Genomic DNA, 14,713 nt, shown 5'->3' on the forward strand with positions numbered 1-14,713 from the left:
TGCGCGGGGCGGCGAGGCGCGGGTTCCTCCTCCTCCCGATCTGATGGCGCCGCGGTGGCGCCGGCGCTCGGGCGTGCGGCGGGGTCCGCGAGGGTGGTCGGCGCGCGACGTCTCCCTCCCCGATCTGATGGCGCCAGTGCTCAGGCGGAGGTTGGCGTCGGCAAGCGGTGGCAGGCGCTGGGATCTCGGCGGCGCTCCGGCGTGTGCAGGCGGCGGCGGTCCCTGTGCGCGGTAGGCAGCTCCATCTCTGACCCGGACGGCGCGGGGGATGGCGGCGGCCCGGCGTGGCCGGCGATCTGGATGCGGTGGTGTCGGTGGCTCGCTGATCTGCCGGTACTCCAGGGTTTACCTGGTGGTGCTGGTGGTGACGGCGGCCCGTGCACGAGAGTTGGATTCTTTCGAACTGATCTGGGTGAAAACTTGCCTTCGCGTTCTGCTAAGCCCGGCGGTGGCGGCGCTATCTGCGTCGTTCCCTTCTTGAAGGCATCGCCGTGGAGTAGTTCAAGGCCACTCTCTGCTACCTCCGGGGGAAACCCTAGATCGGATGACGGCGGCGCTCTGGTGTCGTTCCTCCCTTGGGGGCGTCATTTTTGGAGGTACACACGTGATCAAGGGACCAGAGGACGGATTCTTTGGTGGAGCGGTGCTTCATCCTACACACTGATGGCGACGGATCTTGACGGCGTGGCGTAGTGCAGATTCGGAGTTCGATGTGGGAGGATGGACTCGCGCAGGAGGACGACGCTGTCGGGCGTCGTGGTGGCGTCGATGGCGGAGAGACCTGGCACGGTACATGCAACAGTATAGCTCTGAAGATGGATTTGTGGCAGGTGGCTGCGGCGGCCTCATACCCGGCAGGCGTCCTGGTTGAGGAGTGCGCCGGACTGGTAGGTGCACCATACCCGGCAGGCGTCCTGGTTGGGACCTCAGGTCTTAGATGTTTAGATTTGGCTGCGATGTCTGTTTGGTATTAGGCCCAGACTATCTGCGCCCCTTCATCAATTGGATAGGTGTAGCGACAGTTGTTGCTTAGACGGTGGCTTTAGTCTTGCTGTTGTATGGCTTTGTAAGGTTTTGTGTTAATAATTAATAAAGTGGCCGTATGCATCGCCCAGATGCAGAGGCCGGGGGTCATCCTCCTTTTCTAAAAAAAATAAAAAAAAGTAGACATGGATAAATTGGTGAGAATCCACATGTCAGTCAGGCAAGCCCTTACCTACAGATGCTCGTTCATTTCCTGTAGTTTTTAGTAAAACTAGATGACTCGTTGCGCCAATGGCGCAAAGGCCAAGAGGGAGCCAAGTATTGTGAGAATATTTAGACACCAAAGTCAAAAACCAAATGTGGCCAACATTTCCGCATCCTCTGCTTAAAAACCGTCTTTTCTCACCGGATCAAACATAGATACATGATTTTCCAAGAGCAAATTTGAGAGAAAATATAAAGCATGAAAGGCTTTAGGTTGTACTATTGAGACCATACCACCATATCTTCATTTAGTTTCTTTGGAAATCTAAAGGTCTAAAGGTCTAAGAGGATGGTACATGTGAGAAGCTGTGAATCCACAACAGAAAACTAAACTAACTTCTAAACAAACATTTTAAGTTTGGAAGCCACAAAGAAGCAGCCCAGATCTCTCGATGTAGTGCAGGTACATGTCCTTAATCCTGCATCCCGTTGCGCCAATGGCGCAAAGGGCGAGAGCAAACCAAGCATTCAGAGCATGCAAGTAAGAATATTTAGAGCCCGGTTGCAAAATCTTTGAAGCATAAGGAAATTGATATTTAGGGATGACGTTCATTCATATCGTTATATATTACATTGCATGGTAGGTTTATATAGGCCAAAAGAAAGGTATACGATCAATTCATGATAGTTTATTTACATTGCTTTTAAAAAAGCGCAAGTTACATAGGCAAAGATGCATCTTAGATAGCTCCGGTCATTCAACATTTCAGCTTATGGTGACTAAGATATGCAATCATGGGCATCGGGTTGAGTCATTGCTGCATGTGCCATCGGCGTTGAATATGACCTCGTCGTCTAAGCAGCTTTTCATGGTGAATGCGTTTGGTTGGCAAAAGCACAAATGTCTTCCATATCACCGTCCAATTCCCAATAATACTTGTTTGTTTTCTATAGAACATCCCATGATTGTAAAGTTCTATCATGAAGATGATCTGCAACATATCCTATCTGCGAGAGAGTATGGTTCAGATCGTTAGCCCAAGAAGCCAATTCAAAATGAGCATTGAAACCATTATATATGCGAGAAGTAGGCTATGAATATGGCTCCGTTAAAAACCATATCTCAGTTGGCTTGTTGACTGGAACTGTGTATTTCTTTATGAGCAACATCATAATCATGCAAGAAGAGAAAGAATCAGCAGGGAGATTCATATACATCCAAGCTGAAACTAAGAATGTTGTATGTGCAGTGGATTTAAATACCATGCAAGGAGATATTAGACATCTTTATACGTAATTTGCCTCAGACATATTCAGTTTGATAATACCATGGTTCATATTTCAGTTCACGGTAGCATGAGACCAAAATCATCTACCCACACAAAAGGAAGTTATGACGGTAGTTTATGATAGCTTGGTTCTATTCGGCGTTACTTGGTGTCAGGCGATGTTTTATATATTTAAAAGGCATAAGGAAAATAATGATTGACTGACCTTATGAAAGGCCATGGACAGTGGCTGACACTGGGCCTTCTTCGCCTTAAAAAATAAAGACAAATATGTTAAATTTCTTAATCTTTTCTGCATGGACAAAGTTTGTCCACTTAGCTCCATCGTATGGAAAGTTGTTTGCCGCTTGCATAGACACATTGCCGTTCAAAGCATTTTAGGTAATGTATCTGGGGTCCTGTGTATTTCTTGCAGTAAGTAAACTTGAGTTGAATTCTTGGTGGCAGCGGCAGGCATCTGAACAATGAGTTGGTGCTGGAAGAGTTAGCATTAAACAAAGGTGTAAATATTACTGTAAAATAAACAAAGTTGTAATTACCTTCTTCATCACTGACGTTGATGGGGTCGTTAATGTTCACTCCTTTCATATCGCCAAAGATTTAGAAATAGCGCCCCTCGCGCAAAGGCCTGAATCAACCCGGAATTTATTAGCTTAGTAAAATAGTTTTCATTAGCCATCCATATTACCTTTCATTTTGTATTTTATATGTTGAAAACTTTCTTTTGAAGAAATAGGCCTAAGGCTTTTTGTTCGCCATCAGCCATATTTTTTTGTTTGATGATGAAAATCTTACTTTGAAAGGATGGCGTTTGCTGATAAAATTTTGCCAAATAGCAAACACAACTTTGATGAAAAGAATATAATAAGTATCAATGAGCATTTCATAAGTTTACAGGCAAATTATTTGATAACATTTCAGGTATGTAGCTAGACCTTCAGAAAACTAATGGTGGACACATACCAACTGCTCTCCAAAAAGGACTACAGATTGCAAACCTCTAGATTTTACATGTCAAGAAGTACATATATTTATGAAAATGTCTACTGATTCATTGGCGCACCAAAAATAGGAATATCAATTGTTGTAAAAATTTGTGGGCGGGTGAAAAGTATCTACCTCATGTTACTCATTGAAAGTCTGCCATGACCACGTGGTGACGACAGTAAGTGCCATGCTCCATAGTTACAAATGTATGGTCGTCAATGATTCATTTCACCCTCATTTTGTTGTACCCCATGGCTGAAACATGTGCCGGGATTTTAGACCATGACACAGGCAGTAATGCATATTTATTTTAGCGACTCTTTGTTGACCCACGTGACAAACTCTAGTGTCCTACCATGAGTGCTACTTTTCTAGTTCCGCAAATAGAACCCAAAATAGGAAATCAGGAAGTGTGTGTTTCCATTCAAATGCCTACAGGACTCCCTTTTAACTAAACCTGAACAGTAGAAAAACCACACAGCAAGGGAATCGAGCGGATCGGAAGCAGCAGCAACTGCAAGTGCCTCAGGTGGGCAGGTAGCCTAGGCCCTTTTATAGGAGAACTACCCATGCCCGTCGTCCAGTCGATCGTGTATGGACCACTAATGAAGAGATGGATCTTTCTTTCCTTTTATTAGGGAGGTGAATCAGGAGACGCAACATCTTCAGCCTTAATCTTCTTTCTTTTGATGGGGAAGACTTTGGATTTTAGATGTTGTAGACTGTGGTCAGCTCTGAATACAGAAAATGTACAAATACAATGATAAGGAATACATCTATATTAGAAAAAAGCATACTGTTAGGGTCTTTTTTAGAACAGCAAGTACAATGTAGGCATGCACGCGTACACCAGCACACACTCACACAGCGGGTACTGCAGACTTGAGTCACGGAACATCAAGATTGACATACTGTTAGGGTCTTTTGCAAAACTATTTAGGTGTATACTATGGTAAATATAACAACGCTCATTTTAACAGGAAAACAATGAGTATGACAAACTGATTATTTAGGTGTATACTATGGTAAATATAACAACGCTCATTAGGGTCTTGTACACAGAGCTCAATAATTAACTATAGGGTCAGACACCTACCTGTAGAACATACTACCATGGAATAAACAATGAAATAAGAAGTATCACGGTTACCCAGGAAAGAACAAACAGAAATGTTGCAGAAGCAACTCCGAGATAGTAAGGGCAACAGTGTGATAACTTCCATGCTGAGTAGGCATCACTTATTTCTAGTTAGCCCGAATAAGCAGAGACGTAATGAAACAGAGTCGACATGGATGAATAGTATAGGCATTTTAAGAATAAATAATGCCTAACCAAGTCTTAGTCATGAATGAGGAATCAAGGCAAGCACTCAAACCCCAGAAGATTTGTACAGGCCTTCAAGTGTACCGATGCTTTCTCGATCGTTGTAAAAACAGAAATAAACAAATAGTTACTAAACGTAGCCTTGTTATGGTACCGATTCAAACTAAACTAAGTACAAAATATGGATAGCAAATTTACCGAAAGTAGAGAAGAGATCTTATTTCTCAAATGTACTTCATAGCCATCCAAAAACACACCCTTTTTTGTAAACTTATACATTGTTTAGCCCAAACTGTTTGGAACCCATACGGCAGCAGCACATGATTTGTGCAGAAATTATCAAAGGCAACAGTTTTAGCATGTCTGCGTCTCACACTCGAGAGTTATATATTTATATTCATTACTGGCAGCAAACAAAGAAACTATCATGCCTAATAAAGCAAGGATCAGGAATGGTGCGAGAAAGGAACATCAAAGAAACACTAAAGAGAAAAAATAGCAAAGAGGAACAAAGTCCAGGCAAATATATAAAAAATGCCATGCCCATGGCCTCCAAAAAACTGATCAAGAAGCGGTCAGATTTAGAACATACTAAGGAACTTTTTTTGTGAAACAGAACATACTTAGGAACTACCCCATTGGGCTACCATTGTTGAAATATCTTGATTCATTCTATAACATAGTACGGTAAAAGGAAAGGCACAGACAAAGATTACATCCACAACACCAAAATTATATCAACCATGACCCACAGAATAAAGGTAAAACCTTGTAAACTCTGAATAAAAAACTACAACCATTGGGTTTATAATCAAGTAGGGTGACATATATCTTTTCTTAGATAACACCTCAAACAGAACATTATATGTACATTTCACACTACAGAAAAAGGACCATACTGTATACTAACTACATATTACCAGATTAGAAAGTCCACCATGCCTCAAAAACATTTAACACCCATTTAAATATGGATTTGGGTTCATAGCCACACAAAGGGCAGTAATTATTGTGAAGCTAGAAAAAGAATGCTCCTACTATAAAAAATAAACGCCGACAACAACACCATCCAATTAGAGCTTGAAAACAGGAATAGAGAAGGCACCTATAGCTGTTCATGGAGCTGTGTCTGACCCTCTATTTGCATATGTATAGCTTCTGCCAAGTTCCTAAGATTATTTGCGAGGCTGCGGATTGCAAGGAAAAACAAAATCAGTGCAGGGTTATAAAAGTTGAGCTTGATTTTATAATAAAAGAACACATTCTAGCAAAAGAACATATGTTCTGTTGGTAGAGAGTCAAGACTAATAGTGTGCATACACAAGGAACAGACGTTCGACATATTGAAATGAACCCAAGCAAAAATGCATGACCTTATTTATGAAATTTAGACCATAATGTCTCCGCAAGCATATGCTCCTAAGAAAGAAGGCAGGTCTAGGCATAAAAAAGGTTTCCTTCGTGAGAATCATTTTCACAAACACATGTTGTGCAACTTGTTCTACTAATCAAAGCAAACCAACAAGAGGAGAGGACCAAAATCAGCAACCTGCAAGCTGAGGATGGGGCATCGCATCTTGTCATCTGTTGTTGCCTGAGAAGAAGAAAAAGAGGGGAGGAGATGGAAAGAAGCGACCATTGATTGGAAGAGAGAGAAGCTCACCTCGGTGTGCGACATGAGATGCGCTTGCCAGTGCTCGACGTGTGCGCAGCCCTTGAAGCCGCGACCGTGGTCTTGACCGCCGCTCTTGCCTCGTCTTCAGCTTGCTGCACACATTGCGACGAGGCCAACGCGGCTGCTGCTCCCCTCCTCATGCTGAGTCCGGATCGAGGGCGCGCTCCTCGGCTCGAGCTCCTCCTGCCAAGGCCTCAATCTCTAGCATCCCTGGCCGCCCAATGAGCGAACATATAGATTTCAGAAAATAAAAAGATAACTTGTGGATAGGAAGGGGATTAGAAAGAGGAACTCACCGGGACGTGCAACGAGAAGAGATGGCGAGCGCCGCCGTCCTTGCGCCTCCCACTCTTCCCTTCCCGTCCCCCTCCTCCCTCCGCAGCCACTCCTTCTGCCGAGCACAAGTGGCAGTGTCGGGGGAGTGGAGGGAAAGAGGAGCTCGGGGCGGCGACTGTGAGGGGATTGGGGGAAAAGCTTTAGTCTCCTCTTTCCTCTCTGTTTCTCCCTCGTCCCCTTCCTCTTCTCTCTCCCTCTCATCTTCTCTGTCTCCTAGCCGCTATCACCCTTTGGTTGCAGGTCGCCGGCCCCGTCGGGACGGACGCGGGAGAGGACTCCGGCCGACCACGAGCTCCGCCACGCCGCCATCACCGCAGCCAGTGAGGGCGAGGCCCTGGCGACATCGAGGAAAGGAGATGAGGAGGCGGCGGCGGCATGGAGAAGAGGAGGAAGACAGAATCAATGACGGCACGCGGCGCCAGATGCCGGCGACCTACACCCGAGCCGGCTGGATCGAGAACGCAGTTCGCCCTGACTGCACATCGAGCGCTGGAGAAGAGGCCCGGCAGAGAAGACGGCGGCGCGAGAGGCCCTGAGGAGGACGGCCGTGGAGCAGGGGAGGCCAGGCGGCGGAGATAGGGAAGAGAATGGCGTGGGGCTCGAGGACAGAGAGGATTGGGCCTGGTGCCCTAGTTTTACGGGAGAGGTTTCGTCCTGTCTCTCCTCGCCCCTCCTTGGCTCAGCCCGTGTACTCGATACACTGAGATGTGGGCTCAGACGGCAACCGGGACCACCGAACGCACCAGGGTAGAGATCGGTAGAGTAAACCAGCGGAAATCCACCTCTTGACATCGCCCTTACCCAATCAGAAATAGCCCACGCTCTACCAATTGGTCACGTAGCGGCCAGAGAAACCCAGCCTCTGGTCACTGGCCCCACGGGCTCACGACCCCTCCTGTCATCCTCCGCTGAATTGGCCACAGTCGTGAAGAAAAATGAACGGCTGACCAAACGCCAGCAGCCAAAAAAAGCACTGTTTCTACGCCAGTAATTCGATCGTGCGGTCAAAAAGGTCGTGCACGCTCAATGCCTCCAGAATGGCGGGTAACACAGCGTGATTTATATGTTCAATAGCACAATTTCGTGCCCAAAACTTACTGGTCTATTCATGCAGGGACCAACATTGAGCATCCATGCATCGTCACATCAGAGGACGATGGTTCTCTTGCTTATTACTTCCTTCCAGTCTCGATTTGATTTTTCTTTTTTTTGCAAGACTGTGTCATTCACTCATCCTTCAATTGCACAGTTAGTTCTATGTTTCCTCAAAGATACATTTAAATGTGTGCCGTATTTATTTTTTGAAGAAGCACCAAGAGAAGGCGAAAACATACAAAGGCAACCACTGATTACAAAATGACTAAGCAAAAATACAGGGGCAAGACTTGACCTAAGCCTGTTGCTGAATCAAGGAACACGGTTGGCAACGGATGCTCAAAATCATTACAGGCTAATATAATCCGCAACACGTCTCATAAACATGTCATCAACACAATGAACATCACAACCCAAGGTAATAACAATCAGTTTTCCTAAACAAGAACAATTCCAATCGAAAAAATCGTACAATCTTGACGCCCTTCAATTATCTGGAAATAAATTGACTTACAAAGTTACAATACCAACCTACATAACATTGTTTCCCATGGATACAAGCGCGAGGCACAACTTACAAAAGTGAAAACATAATAATCCATTATTGCATCAGCTTACAAAAGTAAAACAAAAGCATCCATTATTATGAGCTCAACATACGCATCTAGCGTGGAAGGGTAGCAGATGCCATGAACTCTACTTCCAAGCTATAACAGCCTCTTGACTGCATTTCGGCTCTCTCGCCCAATCCCGCAGCGGAAGATTGCCAAGCAGCTCTAGTCCTTCTAGTTAATGACCTCGGTTGCATCGGTTCTTCATTCCTCGAATCTGCCTGAGATGAGTTCATATGTTTCTCCTGTAGAGTCTGCAGTTCCGTCTCCACCTGTTTCATGGTGGGTCTTTCTTCACCATGCAGTCGTAAGCACCGCTCTGCAAGAGAGGCGACACCGTTGATCTCTTCCTCAGTTGCCTCCTCCAGGACCTGGGGACTAACAATAGCCGTGATTCTCCCCTCACTGAATTCGTGGAGAAAATAGCTTGACAAGCCCCTGATAGTGCCAGATTCACATGTAAAAACGGGCTTCTTTCTGAGAAGCAACTCCACTAGTACCACACCAAAACTGTACACGTCGCTCTTCCCGTTCAGCTGCCTGGTATGGAAATACTCCGGATCTAAGTACCCAAATGTACCTTGCACATTCGTGACAATGTGTGTTTGATCTATCGGAACTAATCTGGATGCACCAAAATCTGACACCTTAGCTGTGTGGTTACCATCCAAAAGTATATTTGAGGACTTCACGTCACGATGGAAGATTGATATTGAAGCTGAAGAGTGGAGATAAGATAGAGCTCCTGCTGTTTCCAGGGCAATCCTTAAGTAATCACTCCAAGACAACGAAAAACCATCACTTACATCTGAATGAAGAAATTCAGACAGTGAACCACTGGATACATAGTCATACACCAGCAGTGGAACCTCAGTTTCGAGACAACATCCAAAGAGCTTCACAATATTTCTGTGGTTTATCTGAGAGAGGACTGCGACCTCATTGATAAACTGACTGATCTCACACTGCTCGATGACCTTAGATTTTTTTATCGCAATGACACGCTGATCAGATAATATGCCTTTGTAAACCATGCCATGGCCCCCACGCCCGATGATACGTGTAGGATCAAAGTTATTTGTTGCCTTCTCTAGCTCTTCTAACGAGAAAATCTTTGTATTGTCATTTGCAGTTTCATCAGATGATATCAATATTTCTAGGAGAAGACCTTGGTTCTTTTGGAAATAGTTCTTTCGTAGTTTCTTTTGAACATTTCTTCTCCATCTACGAGCGAGAAGTATTGCACTGAAGCTCAGAAGTAGAATGCTGAAACCGCAGGACAACCCAATGATTATACCTGTAGGAATTAAGCTATTTTAAGTTTCTGTTATATCCTGCCTATCATAAATATGACAATAATTTAATGTGTATTACCTAAGAGCAGAGGTTGTTGTTTTGTCTTAGTACACCGGTGCTTTAATGGATCATACTCAGTATTGCGAGGACATTCAGTACAATAGAAGCTTCCAACTATATTAATGCATCTCTCTTTACAGCCACTCCGTTGACTTACGCATTCATTAATATCTGTAATCAACAAAATCTTAAGAAGATGCGTTGAGTAAATCTATAACATAGAAATCAGAAGATTATACATCATGCATGAAATAGTACGCCAGTGAATTAAATGAAGCATACAGAATGATGAAAGAAACTAGATGTAGTGAAAAAAATCACCGTCTAATGGTAACATGCAACTATTTCAAATAGCACACGTGTTTTTATAGAGCTGTACAACTTTATTTTAGAGATATAGGCAGTTAAGGACGTAAGGTACAGAGGAGGGGACATGGGTGTGCGGGATACCCATGCAACCATCTTCCATGTATGGATTTCCTCCGAAGCCAGCTGAGCATTTGCAGCGGTAACCAGCAACAACACCGAGCCCTTCAGCACTTACGTTCACACACACTGTGTTGATATGCACACAAGCATAACCACACCTGTTCTGTTGGGCCTCTACACAATTTAGATTAGCAACAACCCATTGCACAGAGGAGAATGGCCCAGAAGGAAAAAGAATAGGAAACATAAAATTTTCAGATATGACAGATCTGCCTTGTTGGTCGGGACTGGTAACATTAACAGTCCCTTCGTTAACATTTATGCCGACGACCTGGACATTCCCCAACATGAGGACAGGTGATGACGTCATATTTGTGCAGTTGAGGAGGAACTGTTCACTTGCAGAGCAACCCTCTTCTAAGCCGAATGGGAATGGCACACTAGTGTTACCACACAAATGGTGGCAATCATCCCTGCTCGGAATTGGATTATACCCTAGTTTGATCAGCCAAAATTTAGCATGTACCAATGCCCAAAATACTTAAGAGTTGTACGTTTGGTCTCTAGATTGGGAAAAGAGGAGTTACCTCTGTCCTTGGGCTTGGAGCAACCATCTGGAATATAAGGGTTGCCTCTATAGTCAGTCCTGCACATGCAGCTGTAGCCATGGCTTCCGTCAATGCACTTGGCATGCTCGCCGATGCAGGCATAGTCTCTCCTGTTTTGCTTGGCTGCAACGCAGCTGGATTGGTCAACTATCTGCCACAATAGCAGAAAGCCACTCGGCCCATCACTAGTGATGCTGATTCTATCCCACAGATGAGAGCTCTGGTCAGAGCGTGCATCAATATTGCTTTTGCTGTGGTTATAGACAAATTTGAGCCGAAAACTCCCGTTACCATCCACATCAACACGACAGCATCCAGAGGTATTTTTACAGTTGCGCATAGCCCCCATCTCTGGGATTCCATGATCCAAACACACAGTGCTGCATATCAACGTGGTGGCATCGTCTCCGACAGAGTATATCTCCAGATCACAGCCGGTAATGTTTAGAACAGTGGACACAAGAGAGAAGGACCTCCCAGGTGGTTCCAAAGACAAGTTGTAAACACTGACACCAGACTGCATGGGAATGCTATGCGAGAAGGAGGCCTGGATGAAGTTTAAATACGAGAAAGGATCATTAAAGCCGATCACCTGGGTGATGCCGTCACGCAGGAACAGTCTCGGGGGCTGAGAGGTGTCGTTGCAAATGAGGTTGAAGTCTGGATCCCGAGAGCACCTTGATCCAATGCCAAAAGGGTAGTTGAAACTCAGATCACCGCAGCTCTTCGAGCAACCATCGAGCATGGCAAGTGATGAATTTGCCCAATTCCCTTCAGGCTTGTGGCTTGTTAACTTTCCTAGTGACCCGAGTACCAACAGACAAAGTGATGCATATATCATCGGCAAGATGCCCATGATCCACACACCTTTTCACAGCTCCCAATTGCACTTGAGAAATTCAGTTCAGGCAGCAGTGCATGTACGTATTTGGGGATTTAACAGTGTTGCGCAGTGAACGTCTCAGCTGGGAGGCCTTCTCTTGTATGTACCAATTTCATGACTAGGCTGGTGCTGCAAATTTGTGGTGAGACTTGACACAAGTAAGAAGAAATGTCAGAGAACAAGAAAAGTAAGCACCTAGACTCCAGAAGACGTTGATGTGGTTGATTTGGCCGCACTCGACTACTTTCTTGTGGTCCGTGTTGCCGGTCGCACAGCAGCGACCTAACAAGTCAGTCAATGCCCGCCTTCTTGTGCAGGTTTGTCTAGCCCATCAAAGGGGGCACTGACAAGTCTTTGCAAGCCGGCTGATTTTTGTCCAGAAAAAATTGAATCGCATTGTTTGGCTTGTGGTTCGTGCTGTAGAGAGAAAAGAATTACCAACATTAATTTCAAAGCAGCCATGTTTTTCAGGTCTATATATCTTCTAGATTAATTTTCAAGTTCAGGGATATGCCTAGGGGCCTCTCATGCTAAATTAATGTCTTTGTGGAAAGTCAGAATATGCCCAACAGGTACAAAGTTTTAGAGAGAGAATGTGATATTGCGTATATATGGGTTTCCTTCGAAGCCATCTCAGCATTTGCAGCCGTATCCAACATAACTGTATACAGTGTTTACTGCTACACACTTGCTGTTGATACTCACACAAGCATACCCAGATCTATTCTTTTGGGCCTCTACGCAACTTAAATTAGCAGAAACTCAGTGCAGAGGTTCCTCAAAACCAACAAATAAAAAGACCTTCTCGTATGAGGTAAGAAGCTCCGTTAATGGTGACCTTTATAGCCCCTTCATCAACATTCATGTCGATTACAGGGAAACCGTTCAACTATAGGACAGCCGATGATGACATGTTTGTGCAAAGCAACCCTCTTCCAAGCCAAATGGAAATTGCACACTAATGTTACCACACAAACGGGTACAATTAGCTCTGGTCTGAATTGGATTATGTCCTAGTTGATGAATAAACGATTAGCATTTATTCAAAATCCAAAGCCCAAAATACTTAACAAATGTTGTACGTTTGACCGCTCAATTAACTAAAAAAGTGTTACCTTTGTCCTTGGAGCACCCATCTTGAATGAAGGGATTGCCTGAAAATAGCCCGCTATAGCTCCGCTATAGCGTTTACAAAATGTCCCGCGCTAAGAGTCTTTTGTTCAAACACTTGAGCAAACATTTTAAATAGCTCCGCTATAGCACGCTATAGCATTTGGAAGAGGTCCGCCGCTAAGAGGCTTAGCGCGCTATTTACAACTTTGCTGAATACCCAGCGTCGCAGAAGCAGTTGTAGCCACTTGATGTCATATCTGAATCCCAACAGTAGGATTGCTTGTCCATACAGGCATATGATGTCCTGTTTCGCACGGCGACAACACAGTTGGGTTGATCCATTATTGTCCGCACAATCATGGAACCACTGTCATCAGATATGCTGATTCTATCCCACAATAGAGGGGTCCAGTTACAGGGCGTCCTGGTGTTGATTTTTCTGACAAATTTGAGCTCAATACTATCAGCCTAAAGGTCACCAACAGGAAAACTACAACATCCGACGCCGTTAAAATTGTGCCGAGCCATCAGCTGTGATTCCTTGTTTCGGGCACACAGTTCCGCAGACCCATGTGGTTCTGCCGGTGTTGTTGTCGATCCAGTAGACCAGTACACATCAAGATCGCAACCGCTGATGTTCAGAATTGTTTCGCCAAGGTACTTGAAGGACCTCCCAGGCATTTTTATTAACAGGTTGTAGATGTTGACATCAGATTTCATGGGGATGGTATGCCGGATGGTAGTGAGGATGTTGTAAGTCCCGTAGAGAACTCTTTCACTACTAACGTCAATGTTCTCGATCACCTCGGTGAAGCTGTCGCACAAGAACAGCCTGGGGGGCTTAGCAGTGTCGTTGCAAATGAGGTTGAAGTCAGGATCCCGAGAGCACCTTGAACCGATGCCAAAGGGGTAGTCGAAGCTCAGATTGCCACAGCTCTTGGGGCAACCATCAAGCATGGCAAGTGATGGATGCGCCCAATTCCCTACGGGGCTGTGGCTTGTTACAACTCCAGATGCTAACTCTGTTAGATTTCCTAGTGACCCAAGTACTAGCAAAAGAGAAAGTGATGCATATATCATCAGTAAGATGCCCATGACACACACCTTGCACGGCTCCCAACTTCACTTGAAATTGAGTTCAGGCTGGGGATTTAACTAACAGTGGTATGTGGTGAACGTCTCAGCTGGGAGGCCTTCTCTTGTATGTACCACTTTCATGACTGGCCTTCTCTTGGTGCTGCAAATTTAGGGAGACACTAGACCCAAATAAAAAGACATGGAGAAGAACAGGAAAATCAAGCACCTGGATTCTAGGGGATGTTGATGTGGTTGATTTGTCCACATTATAATGCACCGCTACTTTATTGTGGTGTTGCTGCTGCAGAGCAACCTCTCAAGTCAGTCAATGCCTGCTTTCTTATGCAGGATATTCTAGCCCATCAAAGGGGGCGTAGACAAGTCTTTGCCAAATGGCCCATTTTAGCTCAGAATAAACCCCATTGCATTATTGGCTTGTGAGCAGAGATGGACAATGGACGCTGTCCTGCTCGATTTTTTTTCAAAACTATCACGTTATTTGAAGCAAATTCGGAAACTACAGCATGCTTTGGAGAAATATCAAGTCTAGCACCCTGTCGGCCAGGTGTTGGCCGAAAAGGGTGTTTTCGGCCACCTCTAGGCCGAAATAGGGTTTTCGGCCATGCCTTGGCCGAAAAGGTGCAAAGCTGGCCGAAGAGGGGTGTTTTCGGCCACCCTTTGGCCGAAAATGACTTTTTGGCCTAGTGTAGGCCGAAAAGTACTTGTTGGTCAATCGTAGGCC

General features: G+C 44.9%; 1 protein-coding gene and 1 long non-coding RNA gene across 7 annotated transcripts; both read right to left on the reverse strand.

The window, feature by feature from the left end:
* Positions 1–1,769: 1,769 nt before the first annotated feature.
* LOC119270705 lies at positions 1,770–7,438 on the reverse strand. 6 transcript variants are annotated; one of them, XR_005134276.1, is made up of 8 exons: positions 7,237–7,434; positions 6,760–7,133; positions 6,452–6,673; positions 5,894–5,975; positions 3,597–3,719; positions 3,017–3,105; positions 2,683–2,934; positions 1,770–2,196 (listed from the first exon to the last, which is right to left on the reverse strand). It is a non-coding gene; the product is annotated as an uncharacterized LOC119270705 (long non-coding RNA). The 6 variants fall into 6 exon arrangements; XR_005134278.1 differs by adding an exon at positions 6,338–6,382 and having other exon boundaries at positions 6,760–7,432; XR_005134279.1 differs by adding an exon at positions 6,338–6,344 and having other exon boundaries at positions 6,760–7,430.
* A 1,120-nt stretch (positions 7,439–8,558) lies between these two features.
* LOC119273661 (wall-associated receptor kinase-like 8) lies at positions 8,559–14,159 on the reverse strand. The gene is made up of 5 exons (XM_037554754.1): positions 13,699–14,159; positions 10,878–11,490; positions 10,312–10,785; positions 9,880–10,032; positions 8,559–9,802 (listed from the first exon to the last, which is right to left on the reverse strand). Exons 1-5 carry the CDS (start codon positions 13,987–13,989, stop codon positions 8,559–8,561), a joined length of 2,775 nt encoding a protein of 924 aa, XP_037410651.1. The 5' UTR covers positions 13,990–14,159.
* Between the last annotated feature and the right edge of the window lie 554 nt (positions 14,160–14,713).

This window comes from Triticum dicoccoides, chromosome 3A (assembly GCF_002162155.2).
Source record: "Triticum dicoccoides isolate Atlit2015 ecotype Zavitan chromosome 3A, WEW_v2.0, whole genome shotgun sequence".
NCBI classification, from domain to species: domain Eukaryota; kingdom Viridiplantae; phylum Streptophyta; class Magnoliopsida; order Poales; family Poaceae; genus Triticum; species Triticum dicoccoides.

Coding starts and splice junctions, on each gene's coding strand:
- LOC119273661 (XM_037554754.1), bottom strand. CDS start 13,989: ATGGGCATCTTACTGATGATATATGCATCACTTTCTCTTTTGCTAGTA. Junction 10,786..10,877: donor CTCCAAGCCCAAGGACAGAG/GTAACTCCTCTT, acceptor TGATCAAACTAG/GGTATAATCCAATTCCGAGC. Junction 10,033..10,311: donor CATGGAAGATGGTTGCATGG/GTATCCCGCACA, acceptor TGTTGATTACAG/ATATTAATGAATGCGTAAGT.